The 22,017-nt window shown below is 49.8% G+C and overlaps 1 protein-coding gene across 1 annotated transcript in view; it reads left to right on the plus strand.

Annotated features, from left to right (window-relative positions):
* The window catches only part of LOC121538001 (acidic repeat-containing protein-like), a 43,354-nt gene extending 27,190 nt beyond the window's left edge, over positions 1 to 16,164 (plus strand). Inside the window, exons 7-10 of the mRNA XM_045206438.1 lie at positions 11,954 to 12,109; positions 13,291 to 13,426; positions 14,447 to 14,651; positions 15,347 to 16,164. Coding sequence (XP_045062373.1) covers positions 11,954 to 12,109; positions 13,291 to 13,426; positions 14,447 to 14,651; positions 15,347 to 15,578 — 729 coding nt within the window. The 3' untranslated portion in view covers positions 15,579 to 16,164. The remainder of the gene's footprint in view (positions 1 to 11,953; positions 12,110 to 13,290; positions 13,427 to 14,446; positions 14,652 to 15,346) is intronic.
* Positions 16,165 to 22,017: the final 5,853 nt, after the last annotated feature.

Below are 22,017 nucleotides of genomic sequence, written 5' to 3' on the forward strand. Positions count from 1 at the left end.
CAGTGTGTCAGCAGTGTGTTAGACTCCAGGCTGTGTTTCTCTCCTCAGAGTGTCACCAGTGTGTTAGACTCCAGGCTGTGTTTCTCTCCTCAGAGTGTCAGCAGTGTGTTAGACTCCAGACTGTGTTTCTCTCCTCAGAGTGTCAGCAGCAGTGTGTTAGACTCCAGGCTGTGTTTCTCTCCTCAGAGTGTCAGCAGCAGTGTGTTAGACTCCAGGCTGTGTTTCTCTCCTCAGAGTGTCAGCAGCAGTGTGTTAGACTCCAGGCTGTGTTTCTCTCCTCAGAGTGTCAGCAGTGTGTTAGACTCCCAGGCTGTGTTTCTCTCCTCAGTGTGTCAGCAGCAGTGTGTTAGACTCCAGGCTGTGTTTCTCTCCTCAGAGTGTCAGCAGCAGTGTGTTAGACTCCAGGCTGTGTTTCTCTCCTCAGTGTGTCAGCAGTGTGTTAGACTCCAGGCTGTGTTTCTCTCCTCAGTGTGTCAGCAGTGTGTTAGACTCCAGGCTGTGTTTCTCTCCTCAGTATGTCAGCAGTGTGTTAGACTCCAGACTGTGTTTCCCTCCTCAGTGTGTCAGCAGCAGTGTGTTAGACTCCAGGCTGTGTTTCTCTCCTAAGTGTGTCAGCAGTGTGTTAGACTCCAGGCTGTGTTTCTCTCCTCAGAGTGTCAGCAGCAGTGTGTTAGACTCCAGGCTGTGTTTCTCTCCTCAGAGTGTCAGCAGCAGTGTGTTAGACTCCAGGCTGTGTTTCTCTCCTCAGTGTGTCAGCAGCAGTGTGTTAGACTCCAGGCTGTGTTTCTCTCCTCAGAGTGTCACCAGTGTGTTAGACTCCAGGCTGTGTTTCTCTCCTCAGTGTGTCAGCAGTGTGTTAGACTCCAGGCTGTGTTTCTCTCCTCAGAGTGTCACCAGTGTGTTAGACTCCAGGCTGTGTTTCTCTCCTCAGTGTGTCAGCAGCAGTGTGTTAGACTCCAGGCTGTGTTTCTCTCCTCAGTGTGTCAGCAGCAGTGTGTTAGACTCCAGGCTGTGTTTCTCTCCTCAGAGTGTCAGCAGTGTGTTAGACTCCAGGCTGTGTTTCTCTCCTCAGAGTGTCAGCAGCAGTGTGTTAGACTCCAGGCTGTGTTTCTCTCCTCAGAGTGTCAGCAGCAGTGTGTTAGACTCCAGGCTGTGTTTCTCTCCTCAGTGTGTCAGCAGCAGTGTGTTAGACTCCAGGCTGTGTTTCTCTCCTCAGTGTGTCAGCAGCAGTGTGTTAGACTCCAGGCTGTGTTTCTCTCCTCAGAGTGTCACCAGTGTGTTAGACTCCAGGCTGTGTTTCTCTCCTCAGTGTGTCAGCAGTGTGTTAGACTCCAGGCTGTGTTTCTCTCCTCAGAGTGTCACCAGTGTGTTAGACTCCAGGCTGTGTTTCTCTCCTCAGTGTGTCAGCAGCAGTGTGTTAGACTCCAGGCTGTGTTTCTCTCCTCAGTGTGTCAGCAGCAGTGTGTTAGACTCCAGGCTGTGTTTCTCTCCTCAGAGTGTCAGCAGCAGTGTGTTAGACTCCAGGCTGTGTTTCTCTCCTCAGAGTGTCAGCAGTGTGTTAGACTCCAGGCTGTGTTTCTCTCCTCAGAGTGTCAGCAGTGTGTTAGACTCCAGGCTGTGTTTCTCTCCTCAGAGTGTCAGCAGCAGTGTGTTAGACTCCAGGCTGTGTTTCTCTCCTCAGAGTGTCAGCAGTGTGTTAGACTCCAGGCTGTGTTTCTCTCCTCAGAGTGTCAGCAGCAGTGTGTTAGACTCCAGGCTGTGTTTCTCTCCTCAGAGTGTCAGCAGCAGTGTGTTAGACTCCAGGCTGTGTTTCTCTCCTCAGAGTGTCAGCAGCAGTGTGTTAGACTCCAGGCTGTGTTTCTCTCCTCAGAGTGTCAGCAGCAGTGTGTTAGACTCCAGGCTGTGTTTCTCTCCTCAGAGTGTCAGCAGCAGTGTGTTAGACTCCAGGCTGTGTTTCTCTCCTCAGTGTGTCAGCAGCAGTGTGTTAGACTCCAGGCTGTGTTTCTCTCCTCAGTGTGTCAGCAGCAGTGTGTTAGACTCCAGGCTGTGTTTCTCTCCTCAGTGTGTCAGCAGCAGTGTGTTAGACTCCAGGCTGTGTTTCTCTCCTCAGTGTGTCAGCAGCAGTGTGTTAGACTCCAGGCTGTGTTTCTCTCCTCAGAGTGTCAGCAGTGTGTTAGACTCCAGGCTGTGTTTCTCTCCTCAGAGTGTCAGCAGTGTGTTAGACTCCAGGCTGTGTTTCTCTCCTCAGAGTGTCAGCAGCAGTGTGTTAGACTCCAGGCTGTGTTTCTCTCCTCAGAGTGTCAGCAGCAGTGTGTTAGACTCCAGGCTGTGTTTCTCTCCTCAGAGTGTCAGCAGTGTGTTAGACTCCAGGCTGTGTTTCTCTCCTCAGTGTGTCAGCAGCAGTGTGTTAGACTCCAGGCTGTGTTTCTCTCCTCAGTGTGTCAGCAGTGTGTTAGACTCCAGGCTGTGTTTCTCTCCTCAGTGTGTCAGCAGTGTGTTAGACTCCAGGCTGTGTTTCTCTCCTCAGTGTGTCAGCAGTGTGTTAGACTCCAGACTGTGTTTCCCTCCTCAGTGTGTCAGCAGCAGTGTGTTAGACTCCAGGCTGTGTTTCTCTCCTCAGTGTGTCAGCAGTGTGTTAGACTCCAGGCTGTGTTTCTCTCCTCAGAGTGTCAGCAGCAGTGTGTTAGACTCCAGGCTGTGTTTCTCTCCTCAGAGTGTCAGCAGCAGTGTGTTAGACTCCAGGCTGTGTTTCTCTCCTCAGAGTGTCAGCAGCAGTGTGTTAGACTCCAGGCTGTGTTTCTCTCCTCAGTGTGTCAGCAGCAGTGTGTTAGACTCCAGGCTGTGTTTCTCTCCTCAGTGTGTCAGCAGCAGTGTGTTAGACTCCAGGCTGTGTTTCTCTCCTCAGTGTGTCAGCAGCAGTGTGTTAGACTCCAGGCTGTGTTTCTCTCCTCAGTGTGTCAGCAGCAGTGTGTTAGACTCCAGGCTGTGTTTCTCTCCTCAGAGTGTCAGCAGTGTGTTAGACTCCAGGCTGTGTTTCTCTCCTCAGTGTGTCAGCAGCAGTGTGTTAGACTCCAGGCTGTGTTTCTCTCCTCAGTGTGTCAGTAGTGTGTTAGACTCCAGGCTGTGTTTCTCTCCTCAGAGTGTCAGCAGCAGTGTGTTAGACTCCAGGCTGTGTTTCTCTCCTCAGTGTGTCAGCAGCAGTGTGTTAGACTCCAGGCTGTGTTTCTCTCCTCAGTGTGTCAGTAGTGTGTTAGACTCCAGGCTGTGTTTCTCTCCTCAGAGTGTCAGCAGTGTGTTAGACTCCAGGCTGTGTTTCTCTCCTCAGAGTGTCACCAGTGTGTTAGACTCCAGACTGTGTTTCTCTCCCCAGAGTGTCACCAGTGTGTTAGACTCCAGGCTGTGTTTCTCTCCTCAGAGTGTCAGCAGCAGTGTGTTAGACTCCAGACTGTGTTTCTCTCCTCAGAGTGTCACCAGTGTATTAGACTCCAGGCTGTGTTTCTCTCCTCAGAGTGTCAGCAGCAGTGTGTTAGACTCCAGGCTGTGTTTCTCTCCTCAGTGTGTCAGCAGCAGTGTGTTAGACTCCAGGCTGTGTTTCTCTCCTCAGTGTGTCAGCAGCAGTGTGTTAGACTCCAGGCTGTGTTTCTCTCCTCAGAGTGTCACCAGTGTGTTAGACTCCAGGCTGTGTTTCTCTCCTCAGTGTGTCAGCAGTGTGTTAGACTCCAGGCTGTGTTTCTCTCCTCAGAGTGTCAGCAGTGTGTTAGACTCCAGGCTGTGTTTCTCTCCTCAGAGTGTCAGCAGTGTGTTAGACTCCAGACTGTGTTTCTCTCCTCAGAGTGTCAGCAGCAGTGTGTTAGACTCCAGGCTGTGTTTCTCTCCTCAGAGTGTCAGCAGCAGTGTGTTAGACTCCAGGCTGTGTTTCTCTCCTCAGAGTGTCAGCAGCAGTGTGTTAGACTCCAGGCTGTGTTTCTCTCCTCAGAGTGTCAGCAGTGTGTTAGACTCCAGGCTGTGTTTCTCTCCTCAGTGTGTCAGCAGCAGTGTGTTAGACTCCAGGCTGTGTTTCTCTCCTCAGAGTGTCAGCAGCAGTGTGTTAGACTCCAGGCTGTGTTTCTCTCCTCAGTGTGTCAGCAGTGTGTTAGACTCCAGGCTGTGTTTCTCTCCTCAGTGTGTCAGCAGTGTGTTAGACTCCAGGCTGTGTTTCTCTCCTCAGTATGTCAGCAGTGTGTTAGACTCCAGACTGTGTTTCCCTCCTCAGTGTGTCAGCAGCAGTGTGTTAGACTCCAGGCTGTGTTTCTCTCCTAAGTGTGTCAGCAGTGTGTTAGACTCCAGGCTGTGTTTCTCTCCTCAGAGTGTCAGCAGCAGTGTGTTAGACTCCAGGCTGTGTTTCTCTCCTCAGAGTGTCAGCAGCAGTGTGTTAGACTCCAGGCTGTGTTTCTCTCCTCAGTGTGTCAGCAGCAGTGTGTTAGACTCCAGGCTGTGTTTCTCTCCTCAGAGTGTCACCAGTGTGTTAGACTCCAGGCTGTGTTTCTCTCCTCAGTGTGTCAGCAGTGTGTTAGACTCCAGGCTGTGTTTCTCTCCTCAGAGTGTCACCAGTGTGTTAGACTCCAGGCTGTGTTTCTCTCCTCAGTGTGTCAGCAGCAGTGTGTTAGACTCCAGGCTGTGTTTCTCTCCTCAGTGTGTCAGCAGCAGTGTGTTAGACTCCAGGCTGTGTTTCTCTCCTCAGAGTGTCAGCAGTGTGTTAGACTCCAGGCTGTGTTTCTCTCCTCAGAGTGTCAGCAGCAGTGTGTTAGACTCCAGGCTGTGTTTCTCTCCTCAGAGTGTCAGCAGCAGTGTGTTAGACTCCAGGCTGTGTTTCTCTCCTCAGTGTGTCAGCAGCAGTGTGTTAGACTCCAGGCTGTGTTTCTCTCCTCAGTGTGTCAGCAGCAGTGTGTTAGACTCCAGGCTGTGTTTCTCTCCTCAGAGTGTCACCAGTGTGTTAGACTCCAGGCTGTGTTTCTCTCCTCAGTGTGTCAGCAGTGTGTTAGACTCCAGGCTGTGTTTCTCTCCTCAGAGTGTCACCAGTGTGTTAGACTCCAGGCTGTGTTTCTCTCCTCAGTGTGTCAGCAGCAGTGTGTTAGACTCCAGGCTGTGTTTCTCTCCTCAGTGTGTCAGCAGCAGTGTGTTAGACTCCAGGCTGTGTTTCTCTCCTCAGAGTGTCAGCAGCAGTGTGTTAGACTCCAGGCTGTGTTTCTCTCCTCAGAGTGTCAGCAGTGTGTTAGACTCCAGGCTGTGTTTCTCTCCTCAGAGTGTCAGCAGTGTGTTAGACTCCAGGCTGTGTTTCTCTCCTCAGAGTGTCGCAGCAGTGTGTTAGACTCCAGGCTGTGTTTCTCTCCTCAGAGTGTCAGCAGTGTGTTAGACTCCAGGCTGTGTTTCTCTCCTCAGAGTGTCAGCAGCAGTGTGTTAGACTCCAGGCTGTGTTTCTCTCCTCAGAGTGTCAGCAGCAGTGTGTTAGACTCCAGGCTGTGTTTCTCTCCTCAGAGTGTCAGCAGCAGTGTGTTAGACTCCAGGCTGTGTTTCTCTCCTCAGAGTGTCAGCAGCAGTGTGTTAGACTCCAGGCTGTGTTTCTCTCCTCAGAGTGTCAGCAGCAGTGTGTTAGACTCCAGGCTGTGTTTCTCTCCTCAGTGTGTCAGCAGCAGTGTGTTAGACTCCAGGCTGTGTTTCTCTCCTCAGTGTGTCAGCAGCAGTGTGTTAGACTCCAGGCTGTGTTTCTCTCCTCAGTGTGTCAGCAGCAGTGTGTTAGACTCCAGGCTGTGTTTCTCTCCTCAGTGTGTCAGCAGCAGTGTGTTAGACTCCAGGCTGTGTTTCTCTCCTCAGAGTGTCAGCAGTGTGTTAGACTCCAGGCTGTGTTTCTCTCCTCAGAGTGTCAGCAGTGTGTTAGACTCCAGGCTGTGTTTCTCTCCTCAGAGTGTCAGCAGCAGTGTGTTAGACTCCAGGCTGTGTTTCTCTCCTCAGAGTGTCAGCAGCAGTGTGTTAGACTCCAGGCTGTGTTTCTCTCCTCAGAGTGTCAGCAGTGTGTTAGACTCCAGGCTGTGTTTCTCTCCTCAGTGTGTCAGCAGCAGTGTGTTAGACTCCAGGCTGTGTTTCTCTCCTCAGTGTGTCAGCAGTGTGTTAGACTCCAGGCTGTGTTTCTCTCCTCAGTGTGTCAGCAGTGTGTTAGACTCCAGGCTGTGTTTCTCTCCTCAGTGTGTCAGCAGTGTGTTAGACTCCAGACTGTGTTTCCCTCCTCAGTGTGTCAGCAGCAGTGTGTTAGACTCCAGGCTGTGTTTCTCTCCTCAGTGTGTCAGCAGTGTGTTAGACTCCAGGCTGTGTTTCTCTCCTCAGAGTGTCAGCAGCAGTGTGTTAGACTCCAGGCTGTGTTTCTCTCCTCAGAGTGTCAGCAGCAGTGTGTTAGACTCCAGGCTGTGTTTCTCTCCTCAGAGTGTCAGCAGCAGTGTGTTAGACTCCAGGCTGTGTTTCTCTCCTCAGTGTGTCAGCAGCAGTGTGTTAGACTCCAGGCTGTGTTTCTCTCCTCAGTGTGTCAGCAGCAGTGTGTTAGACTCCAGGCTGTGTTTCTCTCCTCAGTGTGTCAGCAGCAGTGTGTTAGACTCCAGGCTGTGTTTCTCTCCTCAGTGTGTCAGCAGCAGTGTGTTAGACTCCAGGCTGTGTTTCTCTCCTCAGAGTGTCAGCAGTGTGTTAGACTCCAGGCTGTGTTTCTCTCCTCAGTGTGTCAGCAGCAGTGTGTTAGACTCCAGGCTGTGTTTCTCTCCTCAGTGTGTCAGTAGTGTGTTAGACTCCAGGCTGTGTTTCTCTCCTCAGAGTGTCAGCAGCAGTGTGTTAGACTCCAGGCTGTGTTTCTCTCCTCAGTGTGTCAGCAGCAGTGTGTTAGACTCCAGGCTGTGTTTCTCTCCTCAGTGTGTCAGTAGTGTGTTAGACTCCAGGCTGTGTTTCTCTCCTCAGAGTGTCAGCAGTGTGTTAGACTCCAGGCTGTGTTTCTCTCCTCAGTGTGTCAGTAGTGTGTTAGACTCCAGGCTGTGTTTCTCTCCTCAGAGTGTCAGCAGTGTGTTAGACTCCAGGCTGTGTTTCTCTCCTCAGAGTGTCAGCAGTGTGTTAGACTCCAGGCTGTGTTTCTCTCCTCAGAGTGTCAGCAGCAGTGTGTTAGACTCCAGGCTGTGTTTCTCTCCTCAGAGTGTCAGCAGCAGTGTGTTAGACTCCAGGCTGTGTTTCTCTCCTCAGAGTGTCAGCAGTAGTGTGTTAGACTCCAGGCTGTGTTTCTCTCCTCAGAGTGTCAGCAGCAGTGTGTTAGACTCCAGGCTGTGTTTCTCTCCTCAGAGTGTCAGCAGCAGTGTGTTAGACTCCAGGCTGTGTTTCTCTCCTCAGTGTGTCAGCAGTGTTAGACTCCAGGCTGTGTTTCTCTCCTCAGTGTGTCAGCAGTGTGTTAGACTCCAGACTGTGTTTCTCTCCTCAGAGTGTCAGCAGTGTGTTAGACTCCAGGCTGTGTTTCTCTCCTCAGTGTGTGCAGCAGTGTGTTAGACTCCAGACTGTGTTTCTGTCCTCAGTGTGTCAGCAGTGTGTTAGACTCCAGGCTGTGTTTCTCTCCTCAGAGTGTCACCAGTGTGTTAGACTCCAGGCTGTGTTTCTCTCCTCAGAGTGTCAGCAGTAGTGTGTTAGACTCCAGGCTGTGTTTCTCTCCTCAGAGTGTCAGCAGTGTGTTAGACTCCAGGCTGTGTTTCTCTCCTCAGAGTGTCAGCAGCAGTGTGTTAGACTCCAGGCTGTGTTTCTCTCCTCAGAGTGTCAGCAGCAGTGTGTTAGACTCCAGGCTGTGTTTCTCTCCTCAGAGTGTCAGCAGCAGTGTGTTAGACTCCAGGCTGTGTTTCTCTCCTCAGAGTGTCTGCAGTGTGTTAGACTCCAGGCTGTGTTTCTCTCCTCAGAGTGTCACCAGTGTGTTAGACTCCAGACTGTGTTTCTCTCCCCAGAGTGTCACCAGTGTGTTAGACTCCAGGCTGTGTTTCTCTCCTCAGAGTGTCAGCAGCAGTATGTTAGACTCCAGACTGTGTTTCTCTCCTCAGAGTGTCAGCCAGTGTGTTAGACTCCAGGCTGTGTTTCTCTCCTCAGAGTGTCAGCAGCAGTGTGTTAGACTCCAGGCTGTGTTTCTCTCCTCAGTGTGTCAGCAGCAGTGTGTTAGACTCCAGGCTGTGTTTCTCTCCTCAGTGTGTCAGCAGCAGTGTGTTAGACTCCAGGCTGTGTTTCTCTCCTCAGAGTGTCACCAGTGTGTTAGACTCCAGGCTGTGTTTCTCTCCTCAGTGTGTCAGCAGTGTGTTAGACTCCAGGCTGTGTTTCTCTCCTCAGAGTGTCACCAGTGTGTTAGACTCCAGGCTGTGTTTCTCTCCTCAGAGTGTCAGCAGTGTGTTAGACTCCAGACTGTGTTTCTCTCCTCAGAGTGTCAGCAGCAGTGTGTTAGACTCCAGGCTGTGTTTCTCTCCTCAGAGTGTCAGCAGCAGTGTGTTAGACTCCAGGCTGTGTTTCTCTCCTCAGAGTGTCAGCAGCAGTGTGTTAGACTCCAGGCTGTGTTTCTCTCCTCAGAGTGTCAGCAGTGTGTTAGACTCCAGGCTGTGTTTCTCTCCTCAGTGTGTCAGCAGCAGTGTGTTAGACTCCAGGCTGTGTTTCTCTCCTCAGAGTGTCAGCAGCAGTGTGTTAGACTCCAGGCTGTGTTTCTCTCCTCAGTGTGTCAGCAGTGTGTTAGACTCCAGGCTGTGTTTCTCTCCTCAGTGTGTCAGCAGTGTGTTAGACTCCAGGCTGTGTTTCTCTCCTCAGTGTGTCAGCAGTGTGTTAGACTCCAGACTGTGTTTCCCTCCTCAGTGTGTCAGCAGCAGTGTGTTAGACTCCAGGCTGTGTTTCTCTCCTCAGTGTGTCAGCAGTGTGTTAGACTCCAGGCTGTGTTTCTCTCCTCAGAGTGTCAGCAGCAGTGTGTTAGACTCCAGGCTGTGTTTCTCTCCTCAGTGTGTCAGCAGCAGTGTGTTAGACTCCAGGCTGTGTTTCTCTCCTCAGAGTGTCAGCAGTGTGTTAGACTCCAGGCTGTGTTTCTCTCCTCAGTGTGTCAGCAGCAGTGTGTTAGACTCCAGGCTGTGTTTCTCTCCTCAGTGTGTCAGCAGCAGTGTGTTAGACTCCAGGCTGTGTTTCTCTCCTCAGTGTGTGCAGTAGTGTGTTAGACTCCAGGCTGTGTTTCTCTCCTCAGAGTGTGCAGCAGTGTGTTAGACTCCAGGCTGTGTTTCTCTCCTCAGTGTGTCAGTAGTGTGTTAGACTCCAGGCTGTGTTTCTCTCCTCAGAGTGTCAGCAGTGTGTTAGACTCCAGGCTGTGTTTCTCTCCTCAGAGTGTCAGCAGCAGTGTGTTAGACTCCAGGCTGTGTTTCTCTCCTCAGTGTGTCAGCAGCAGTGTGTTAGACTCCAGGCTGTGTTTCTCTCCTCAGAGTGTCAGCAGTGTGTTAGACTCCAGGCTGTGTTTCTCTCCTCAGTGTGTCAGCAGTGTGTTAGACTCCAGGCTGTGTTTCTCTCCTCAGAGTGTCAGCCAGTGTGTTAGACTCCAGGCTGTGTTTCTCTCCTCAGAGTGTCAGCAGTGTGTTAGACTCCAGACTGTGTTTCTCTCCTCAGAGTGTCAGCAGCAGTGTGTTAGACTCCAGGCTGTGTTTCTCTCCTCAGAGTGTCAGCAGCAGTGTGTTAGACTCCAGGCTGTGTTTCTCTCCTCAGAGTGTCAGCAGCAGTGTGTTAGACTCCAGGCTGTGTTTCTCTCCTCAGAGTGTCAGCAGTGTGTTAGACTCAGGCTGTGTTTCTCTCCTCAGTGTGTCAGCAGCAGTGTGTTAGACTCCAGGCTGTGTTTCTCTCCTCAGAGTGTCAGCAGCAGTGTGTTAGACTCCAGGCTGTGTTTCTCTCCTCAGTGTGTCAGCAGTGTGTTAGACTCCAGGCTGTGTTTCTCTCCTCAGTGTGTCAGCAGCAGTGTGTTAGACTCCAGGCTGTGTTTCTCTCCTCAGTGTGTGCAGCAGTGTGTTAGACTCCAGGCTGTGTTTCCCTCCTCAGTGTGTCAGCAGCAGTGTGTTAGACTCCAGGCTGTGTTTCTCTCCTCAGTGTGTGCAGCAGTGTGTTAGACTCCAGGCTGTGTTTCTCTCCTCAGAGTGTCAGCAGCAGTGTGTTAGACTCCAGGCTGTGTTTCTCTCCTCAGTGTGTCAGCAGCAGTGTGTTAGACTCCAGGCTGTGTTTCTCTCCTCAGAGTGTCAGCAGTGTGTTAGACTCCAGGCTGTGTTTCTCTCCTCAGTGTGTCAGCAGCAGTGTGTTAGACTCCAGGCTGTGTTTCTCTCCTCAGTGTGTCAGCAGCAGTGTGTTAGACTCCAGGCTGTGTTTCTCTCCTCAGTGTGTCAGTAGTGTGTTAGACTCCAGGCTGTGTTTCTCTCCTCAGAGTGTCAGCAGTGTGTTAGACTCCAGGCTGTGTTTCTCTCCTCAGTGTGTCAGTAGTGTGTTAGACTCCAGGCTGTGTTTCTCTCCTCAGAGTGTCAGCAGTGTGTTAGACTCCAGGCTGTGTTTCTCTCCTCAGAGTGTCAGCAGCAGTGTGTTAGACTCCAGGCTGTGTTTCTCTCCTCAGAGTGTCAACAGCAGTGTGTTAGACTCCAGGCTGTGTTTCTCTCCTCAGAGTGTCAGCAGCAGTGTGTTAGACTCCAGGCTGTGTTTCTCTCCTCAGAGTGTCAGCAGTAGTGTGTTAGACTCCAGGCTGTGTTTCTCTCCTCAGAGTGTCAGCAGCAGTGTGTTAGACTCCAGGCTGTGTTTCTCTCCTCAGAGTGTCAGCAGCAGTGTGTTAGACTCCAGGCTGTGTTTCTCTCCTCAGAGTGTAGCAGCAGTGTGTTAGACTCCAGGCTGTGTTTCTCTCCTCAGAGTGTCAGCAGCAGTGTGTTAGACTCCAGGCTGTGTTTCTCTCCTCAGAGTGTCAGCAGCAGTGTGTTAGACTCCAGGCTGTGTTTCTCTCCTCAGTGTGTCAGCAGCAGTGTGTTAGACTCCAGGCTGTGTTTCTGTCCTCAGAGTGTCAGCAGTGTGTTAGACTCCAGGCTGTGTTTCTCTCCTCAGAGTGTCAGCAGCAGTGTGTTAGACTCCAGGCTGTGTTTCTCTCCTCAGAGTGTCAGCAGCAGTGTGTTAGACTCCAGGCTGTGTTTCTCTCCTCAGAATGTCAGCAGTGTGTTAGACTCCAGGCTGTGTTTCTCTCCTCAGAATGTCAGCAGTGTGTTAGACTCCAGGCTGTGTTTCTCTCCTCAGAATGTCAGCAGTGTGTTAGACTCCAGGCTGTGTTTCTCTCCTCAGAATGTCAGCAGTTTGTTAGACTCCAGGCTGTGTTTCTCTCCTCAGAATGTCAGCAGTTTGTTAGACTCCAGGCTGTGTTTCTCTCCTCAGTGTGTCAGCAGCAGTGTGTTAGACTCCAGGCTGTGTTTCTCTCCTCAGTGTGTCAGCAGCAGTGTGTTAGACTCCAGGCTGTGTTTCTCTCCTCAGTGTGTCAGCAGCAGTGTGTTAGACTCCAGGCTGTGTTTCTCTCCTCAGAGTGTCAGCAGCAGTGTGTTAGACTCCAGGCTGTGTTTCTCTCCTCAGAGTGTCAGCAGTGTGTTAGACTCCAGGCTGTGTTTCTCTCCTCAGAGTGTCACCAGCAGTGTGTTAGACTCCAGGCTGTGTTTCTCTCCTCAGAGTGTCACCAGCAGTGTGTATGACTCCAGGCTGTGTTTCTCTCCTCAGTGTGTCAGCAGTGTGTTAGACTCCAGGCTGTGTTTCTCTCCTCAGTGTGTCAGCAGCAGTGTGTATGACTCCAGGCTGTGTTTCTCTCCTCAGTGTGTCAGCAGCAGTGTGTATGACTCCAGGCTGTGTTTCTCTCCTCAGTGTGTCAGCAGTGTGTATGACTCCAGGCTGTGTTTCTCTCCTCAGAGTGTCAGCAGCAGTGTGTATGACTCCGGGATGTTTCCTCCAGTCTCTGTCTGGACCAGGCTCCAGTTACAGCCGCAACTTCCAACAGACCAAGGAGGAGCTCACCAGGAAACTGTACTGCCTGTACAACACCAGCGTGTTCCACAGCAAGGTACACACACACACACACACACACACACACACACTTTAATCATACATAGGCTAGACAGTGTTAAACACACAGGTTATAAGCATACATGTACTGCCATATCACTTGGAGAGTGATAAAGATGCCATCTAATACAGTGTTTTGTGTTGACCTGAACCTTAACATTATGTGATCTGGGCTTGTCTTTTACCTCTTGTTACCTTTCTAACCTCTTTGTGCCCCAGCTGCCCAGTAACATGTCAGTGAGCTGTTTTACCTCTGGTTACCTTTCTAACCTCTGTGCCCCAGCTGCCCAGTAACATGTCAGTGAGCTGTTTTACCTCTTGTTACCTTTCTAACCTCTGTGCCCCAGCTGCCCAGTAACATGTCAGTGAGCTGTTTTACCTCTGGTTACCTTTCTAACCTCTGTGCCCTAGCTGCCCAGGAACATGTCAGTGAGCTGTTTTACCTCTGGTTACCTTTCTAACCTCTGTGCCCTAGCTGCCCAGGAACATGTCAGTGAGCTGTTTTACCTCTTGTTACCTTTCTAACCTCTGTGCCCTAGCTGCCCAGTAACATGTCAGTGAGCTGTTTTACCTCTGGTTACCTTTCTAACCTCTGTGCCCTAGCTGCCCAGTAACATGTCAGTGAGCTGTTTTACCTCTTGTTACCTTTCTAACCTCTGTGCCCCAGCTGCCCAGTAACATGTCAGTGAGCTGTTTTACCTCTGGTTACCTTTCTAACCTCTGTGCCCCAGCTGCCCAGGAACATGTCAGTGAGCTGTTTTACCTCTGGTTACCTTTCTAACCTCTGTGCCCCAGCTGCCCAGTAACATGTCAGTGAGCTGTTTTACCTCTTGTTACCTTTCTAACCTCTGTGCCCCAGCTGCCCAGGAACATGTCAGTGAGCTGTTTTACCTCTTGTTACCTTTCTAACCTCTGTGCCCCAGCTGCCCAGGAACATGTCAGTGAGCTGTTTTACCTCTTGTTACCTTTCTAACCTCTGTGCCCCAGCTGCCCAGTAACATGTCAGTGAGCTGTTTTACCTCTTGTTACCTTTCTAACCTCTGTGCCCCAGCTGCCCAGGAACATGTCAGTGAGCTGTTTTACCTCTTGTTACCTTTCTAACCTCTGTGCCCCAGCTGCCCAGTAACATGTCAGTGAGCTGTTTTACCTCTTGTTACCTTTCTAACCTCTGTGCCCCAGCTGCCCAGTAACATGTCAGTGAGCTGGAATAAGAAGATGAGGAAGACTGCTGGCTACTGCATCACAGGGCAGGAGAGAGGAGGAGGGAACCGATACGCCCGCATCCAACTCTCTGAGAAGGTCTGTGACTCTGCAGGTAAGGCTTGGCCGGTTGAAGAACTAATGACATGAGATTAAATGTATGTTGTTATAACGTTGAAATTAGGTTCTGGTGTAAGTCATTTAAAGTCAAACTTGAATTTGTGCAGCCCGTGTCTGTATGATTAAACCTGGTTTAACATATCTCCTTCTTTCTCTCCCACCTTCCCTCATTCTCACCCATCCTCCCTCTCCTCTCTCTCCCTCTCCTCTCTCTCCCTCTCCTCTCTCTCCCATTCCCTCTCTCCTCTCTCTCCCACTCCCTCTCTCCTCTCTCTCCCATTCCCTCTCCTCTTTCTCCCTCTCCTCTCTCTCCCATTCCCTCTCTCCCTCTCTCTCTCCCATTCCCTCTCTCCTCTCCTCTCTCTCCCATTCCCTCTCTCCTCTCTCTCCCTCTCCTCTCTCTCCCATTCCCTCTCTCCTCTCCTCTCTCTCCCATTCCCTCTCTCACTCTACCGTCTCATCCTCCCCTCTTCTTCCCCCCCGTCTCATCCCCCTCCCCCCCGTCTCATCCCCCTCCCCCCGTTTCATCCTCCTCCCCCGTTTCATCCTCCTCCCCCCGTCTCATCCCCCCTCCCCCGTTTCATCCTCCTCCCCCCGTCTCATCCTCCTCCCCCGTCTACCTCCTCCCCCGTCTCATCCTCCCCCGTCTCATCCTCCTCCCCCCCGTCTCATCCCCCTCATCCCCCTCCCCCGTTTCATCCCCCTCCCCCCCGTTTCATCCTCCTCCCCCCGTTTCATCCTCCTCCCCCCGTCTCATCCCCCCTCCCCCGTTTCATCCTCCTCCCCCCATCTCATCCCCCTCCCCCGTTTCATCCTCCTCCCCCCGTCTCATCCTCCTCCCCCCGTTTCATCCTCCTCCCCCCGTCTCATCCCCCCTCCCCCCGTTTCATCCTCCTCCCCCCGTCTCATCCCCCTCCCCCGTTTCATCCTCCTCCCCCCGTCTCATCCTCCCCCTGTCTCGTCCTCCCCCGTCTCATCCTCCCCCGTCTCATCCTCCCCCGTCTCGTCCTCCCAGACCGTCTGCGTGACACGTTGGTCCATGAGATGTGCCACGCTGCCACCTGGTTGATCAACAGTGTGAGGGATGGGCACGGCCCCTTCTGGAAGCTGTACGCCCACAAGGCCACGCTGGCACACCCCGAGCTGCCCACGGTTACCCGCTGCCACGGCTACGACATTAACTACAAGTACCAGTACCAGTGCAGCCGCTGCAAAAACACGTAGGTCGACACTAACTTCCTGTCTGTCCCTGGCTTACACTTGAATACTGTTTTAGCGCTGCAAATGAAATGTCGTTTTGGGATTTTAAAGATGGATTTATTTAATCCAAGGAAACTGAGTCATTCCGTCAGATGAAGTAGTTGTCCTGTGTGGCTCAGCAGGGGTCAACAATATATACTCACTGTAGTAGTGTTAATCGCTTGGGATAAAAGTGTCTGCCAAATGGCATTATATTTTTGATATATTATTGCCTGAGACTTAAATTGAATATTCTCTTTCTCCCCCTACAGTATGTATTGTCATAGCTTATAGTTATACTATCAAACTAGGTAGTTCAAGCCCTCAATCTAGCATGGATTCTCATGAATTGATGGCTAAACTCGAAGACCAATTGATGGCTAAACTCGAAAACCAATTGATGACTAAACTCGAAAACCAATTGATGGCTAAACTCGAAGACCAATTGATGGCTAAACTCGAAAACCAGTTGATGGCTAAACTCGAAAACCAATTGATGGCTAAACTCGAAAACCAATTGATGGCTAAACTCGAAAACCAATTGATGGCTAAACTCGAAAACCAATTGATGGCTAAACTCGAAAACCAATTGATGGCTAAACTCGAAAACCAATTGATGGCTAAACTCGAAAACCTATTGATGGCTAAACTGTTCTCATCTTCCTACCCTCTGTAGACTCGGTCGCCACTCTAAGTCTCTGGACACCCAGAGGTTTGTGTGTGCCCTCTGTACGGGTCAGCTGGTCCTACTCACCCCCGCCAAGACCCGGGCGCCCACACCCTTCGCCAACTTCGTCAAGGAGAACTATGGGAGCGTTCGCCAGGACCTGGTGGGTCAGAGCCACGGTGAGGTGATGAGGAAACTCAGTGTTGACTTCGCCACTAAGACCAAACTCAGCCAGAGCTGAGAGGGAGAAAGAGCGGGATCAGCTGTCCCTATACAAAAACTGTATCCTTGGCTTGAGGATTTTCACTGGTCTCACATTATTTGATAGGTGTGAAAGAGATGAGGTGGAATCATTCTGATGCAGTTGGAGGGTGTGGTTGCATGGACTTGGATTAGCCCTACAGTACTCTTGTCTCCTGGACTATAAAGCACTCAGGATATTAATAATAAGACATGTTTTTTGTTCAGGAGTAGCCGTAAAACCCTCCCTGAACATGCATCATTCTGTTAATTCCTTCTTGAAGGTTTCCACTGCTCTGATTTGAAGCAATGGTGGGATCCTTCTCTTTTAACCATCCTAATGTGTAAGATTAGTGGGATCTTCAAGTTGATAGGTCTGTCTTAAATACCTCTGTGTATGTATCAGGTTTTCAGAGGCAGTCTGTTGTCATTCCTTACGTCTCTAACTGGAGTCTCACCATTACAGTGAACTGAGCCAAGAGAAACACTGAACAGTGACTAAAGGCAACGTGAATCAGTCATACAGTACCTTTGGAAAGTATTCAGACCCCTGTTACGTGACAGCCTTATTCTAAAATGGATTCAATAAAACAATTTCCTCAGCAATCTACACACAATAGCCCTTTTTTTTTTTTTTTGCACATTTATTTAAAACAAAAAATCTATACCTTACTTACATAAGTATTCAGACCCTTAGCTCTGAGACTCGAAATTGAGCTCAGGTGCATCCTGTTTTTCCATTGATCATCCTTGAGATGTTTCTACAACTTGATTGGAGTCCACTCTGACAGAGCTCTAGAGTTCCTCCGTGGAGATGGGAGAACCTTCCAGAAGGACAACCATCTCTGCAGCACTCCACCAATTAGGCCTTTATGGTAGAGTGGCCAGACGGAAGCCACTCCTCAGTAAAAGGCACATGACAGCCCGCTTGGAGTTTGCCAAAAGGCACCTAAAGACAAGATTCTCTGGTCTGATGAAACCAAGATTGAACTCTTTGGCCTGAATGCCAAGCATCAGGTCTGGAGGAAACCTGGCACCATCCCTACGCTGAAGCATGGTGGTGGCAGCATCAACCTGTGGGGATGTTTTTCAGCAGCAGGGACAGGGAGACTAGTCAGGATCAAGGCAAAGATGAATGGAGCAAAGTACAGAGAGTTCCTTAATGAAAACCTGCTCCAGAACGCTCAGGACCTCAGACTTCGGGCAAAGGTTCACCTTCCAACAGGACAACGACCCTAAGCACACAGCCAAGACAACACAGGAGAGGCTTCGGGACAAGTCTCTGAATGTCCTTGAGTGGCCCAGCCAGAGCCCGGACTTGAACCCGATCAAACATCTCTGGAGAGACCTGAAAATAGCTGTGCAGCAATGCTCCCCATCCAATCCGACAGAGGACAGGTGTGCCAAGCTTGTAGCGTCATACCCAAGAAGACTTGAGGCTGTAATCGCTGCCAAAGGTGCTTCAACAAAGTACTGAGTAAAGGGTCTGAATACTTATGTAAATGTGATATTTCGGTTTTTTGTTTTTAATAAATTGGCAACATTTTCTAAAAATCAATTTTTGCTTTGTCATTATGGGGTATTGCGTGTAGATCGATAAGGAAAAAAACAATTTAATCCATTTGAGAATAAGGCTGTAACTTTAACAAAATGTGGAAAAAGTCAATGGGTCTGAATACTTTACTAAGGCACTGTATATTGTTGTCAAGCCTGCCTGTGACATGGTTTCATACCCTTTAAATATCATTTTGGGGTTCACAGTTTTTTGTGCTCTAGAGATGTACATATATTGTGACCAACTGTTTTGAATTACTTGAAATATTAATCTGTGAAAATGAATCTTTTTTTTTTTTATGTATAGTTTTTTAAATGTATTTATTACATTTAATACGGTGCATAACAGGCAGATGTGGCAACATGCGGGAAATGTATGTTACATTTTTAACGGTTGTCTTAATATTTGTGTTTTGTTGATGACAAGCTTTTATTTTTGAATAAAGATTTGATGTTTTCTAAACATATCTGATGATTTACTGGTAGACTGAGGAATGTTATCCCACTCTTGCTTATTACAACCATTCTGTTTGCTTTTGTACATGTATTGTCTCTGCAAAATACCCTTCTCCACTGGTCTATTGACTCAGCCATCCAAATCTATCATTTCAGGGAACAATGTCAGCTTAGTGGATCCGAAACAACAGAAAAGATAGTGTGGAAGAAGAGGAGGAGTAACATCAGGTTAACGATTGCTTTCATAAATGTTGGGCAGCTCAATGGGGCACTGCCTATTGAGTCAAGGCTAGAGAAGGGTATTTATATTAACACAGATATATACAGTACCGTGTACACACTACATGGCCAAAATTAGTGGATAAGCTACCGGTATTTCAGCCACACTCGTTGCTGACAGGTGTATAAAATCGAGCACACAGCCATGCAATTTCCATAGACAAACATTGGCAGTAGAAAGGCCTTACTGAAGAGCTCAGTGACTTTCAATGTGGCTCCATCATAGGATGCCACCCTACCCAACATGAAAGTTGGTCAAATTTCGGCCCTGCTAGAGCTGAAGTGGTAAGCCACCGAAGCTCACAGAACGGGACCGCTGAGTGCTGAAGCGCGAAGCCTAATTGCCCAACATCAGTGCCTGACCTCACTAATGCTCTTGTGGCTGAATGGAATCAAGTCCCCGCAGCAATGTTCCAACATCTAGTGGAAAGCCTTCCCAGAAGAGTGGAGGCTGTTATAGCAGCAAAGGGGGACCAACTCCGTATTAATGCCCATGATTTTGGAATGAGATGTTTGACGAGCAGGTGTTTACATACCTTTTGCCATGTGGTGTATGTAATTAGAGTTGGAAAATTCCCTGGTTTTCCAGACATCCTGGTCACAGGATTCCGGATTTTGTGCTTTTCCAGGAAACTTCCAACCAGGATTTCTGGAAATCTAGGGAATTTTGGTTAAAGTTACCAGAAATGTGCAACCCGATATGCAATACAATACAATACAATACAATACAATGCTTGTACATTTATACCAGCTAGTGTACCCACCATAGAGCAGCCCTGAGAGGCAGCAGAGACCAGACACTGGGCCACAGGCATGCCCTCCCAGGACATGACGGGGGCTGCTTTGGAGGTCAGGAGAAGCAGCTGGAACCAGAATAAAATTGAAAAAATGAATTTAAATGTAGCAAACGTTTCAATTCCAAGTGACAGTAAACTTAAGGATTATATTAAAGCCTACTATATAGTCCATGCAGGTCTAGAACGGACCTACCACTGTGGTGTTGCAAGCTTCATGGCTGAACCATCCATGGAAACCAGATAAGTATTACAAATTATAAAGAGCATTAATACTAGATACCGCGCTTTTCAGAAGTGTCACAACTCAAAACTCCCCACCATCACTGTTACGTAGCCCTCACCTGTCTACGTAGCCCTCACCTGTCTACATTCTGTTCATTGTGGTCAGAACTCTTTCACCAGGTCAAATTCCTGCTACATGTAAATGTACTTGGCAAATCAAGCTAATTCTGATTCCAACTCTGACCTGTATGTTGTCGCAGCAAAGGAGATGTGTGAGGATGAAGAAGCGTGTTTGGCTGAGCATGGAGGGGGCTCTGGTGATGGGAGGAGCAGAGGGATACTAAGGAGAGTGTTGAGGGTACAGCCGACACACAGGGAGATCAGTTAGGCCAGGTGGTAGAGGTGACTGTCCATCTGGGTCACCACGTTCTGCAAGGCCATCACATTACAGTTGGGGGTTCCCATAGCGACTCCTGGAACAGAAAGAGACCCTGAATCCCAAATCAACACCTAACCTCCTATCTGGGTATTTCTCCATCCCCATGTGGGTCTCCAGGCCCTGTAAGGCCCTGCTGGACCTGGAAGAGTTCACCCCAACATCAATGGGTGCGTCCCAATAATATCACTTGTTCACTAGCTTCCCACAAATGTAAAAGCATATTGGTGGAGGCATGGACAAGAGGGAGTTTCCACCATATTTCTTAAACCAGTCATTTCCTTTTTAATCAGTGAAGTTGAATTGTGAGGATTTTTACGCTGTGAGGGATTTGTATGTAAGAGATTATTAAAAGGAGAGATGATTTAAAGGAGATATTATTGGGACAACCAATGTTTTTATGGCTCAAAGTGATGAACTAAAGTTGACCTGACCTCACTTGAAATGTCATGGAGAACTCAGAACTCAGAAGTGTGAGAGTAGAATTGTATTCCTGACACCCAAATAGGAGCGACATACCCAAAGAGCACAGACTCATAATTGATTAATGGAATAATCCACAGTACAGTTGTCAGGATGTCAATGTGATGCGGTAGGAAGAAGTCTTGAACAATCAAGACAAGACAAGTAGAACACAGAAACATAGATTGGTAGCAGCTAGTACAAAAGGCGAGCGCCGAACGCCACCGCAGTGAGGCCCCGGTGTATGCACCGGGGGACCGGGTCTGGCTCTCGCCCCGAAACCTGCCCCTTCGCTTGCCCTGCCGGAAGCTGGGTCGGCGGTTTGTGGGTCCATTTAAAGTCCTGAGGAGATTGAACGAGGTGTGTTATAGGTTACAGCTTCCTCTGAATTACCGTATTAACCCCTCGTTCCATGTGTCTCTCCTCAGGTCGGTGGTAGCTGGTCCACTCCAGGAGTCTGAGGTACGGGAGGTTCCTCCGCCCCCACTGGACATCGAGGGGTCACCGGCGTACTCGGTCCGTTCCATTCTGGATTCGAGGAGTTGGGTGGGGGGCCTGCAGTATCTCGTGGAGTGGGAGGGGTACGGTCCGGAGGAACGGTGCTGTGTCCCTAGGAGGGACATCCTCGATCCCTCCATGTTCAGGGATTTCCACCGTCGTCATCCGACTCGCCCTGCGCCGCGTCCTCCTGGCCATCCCCGAGGCCGGTGTCGGTGCACGGCTGGAGTCGCGCGTCAAGGGGGGGTACTGTCACGGTTTCAGCCGAGGCTGCTCCTCCTCCTTGCTCGGGCAGGCTTCGGCGTTCGTCATCACCGGAGTACTAGCTGCTACCGATCTATGTTTCTGTGTTCTACTTGTCTTGTCTTGATTGATCACACCTGGTTCCCATTAGTATTGATCACTTCCCTATTTAACCCTCTGGCTCCCACTGTATGTTGTGCGTGTTTGTTCATGTTTGGTTGTCGTCTGTTGAGCGGGTTTGTTTCCTCCCTGCGTGGAGGTTATGTTATTTTACGTTACCTACGAGTAAAGTACGTTTTCGATTAGCTCTGTGTCCTGCGCCTGACTTCGTCCTACCGCATCACACTGACATCCTGATTCCTGACAGAAACACGCACCTAAATATGGAGTCAGCAGGTACATTCATTTCGTCCCGATCAATGGAGGCACGTGTCCAACAGCAGGCGACCATGATCCAGACTCTTGGTACCGCTATGGAGCGCGTGTTGAACACTATGGAGCGATGGGAGAGAGGTGGTGGTCCTACACCTACACCTCCAACTACACAACCACCCACACCGCTGTCCACCCCTTCGTCACCTGGGTCCAGTGGGATTCGGCTCTCGCTCCCGAGGGCATACGATGGTACAGCTGCTGGGTGCCAGGGTTTTCTGCTCCAGGTAGAGCTCTACCTGGCAACCATCCACCCGGTTCCCTCGGGATACGAGAGCGTGTCCGCCCTCATTTCCTGTCTGTCTGGGAGAGCGCTCGAGTGGGCCAACGCCGAGTGGGGAGGAATAGACGCAGCGTCAGTACGCTATGAGGATTTCACCCGCCGCTTTCGGGCGGTATTAGTCTATCTGACTGATTCTCCTGCGTTTCCAGTGGTGTTGGGGCTTCCCTGGTTAACGTCTCATGACCCCACTATTTCATGGCAACAGAGGGCTCTCAAGGGATGATCAAGTCAGTGCTCGGGGAGGTGTGTAGGTGTTTCCATAGGGGCAACTACGGTGGAAAGTCCAAACCAGGTCTCCACCATGCACATTCCCCCCGAATATGCCGATCTGTCTCTCGCCTTCTGTAAAAAGAAGGCGACTCAATTACCACACCCGGCCAACATAGAAATAGAACAACATAGAATGGACACCCTGACCAAACCAACTAAAGAAAACCGGGCTCTCAAGGCCAGGGCGTGACAACAGTAGCATCAGCAGCCAATACCTCCTACAATACTCATACCTGAGTCGACCACTGGTAGTTTATATGACAGATTAGTTTGCAAATATCCTCAGTACTAAAGTAACAATACCTATTTTGAAGGACACAACAATTACGTTTTCAATGGCTTCTTTACTGACATGTTGTCTAGCATGTTCTCTCATATTCAAATAAATAATGTTAATGTTAATCATGGTCCATGGAAATAGTTACTATAAAGCCGAGAGACATGCTGACTGCAGACCTGGGTTCAAATACATGGTTGTTATTTAAATACTTATTTTCTGTCTATCTGA

This window comes from Coregonus clupeaformis, chromosome 3, assembly GCF_020615455.1.
Source record: "Coregonus clupeaformis isolate EN_2021a chromosome 3, ASM2061545v1, whole genome shotgun sequence".
NCBI lineage: Eukaryota > Metazoa > Chordata > Actinopteri > Salmoniformes > Salmonidae > Coregonus > Coregonus clupeaformis.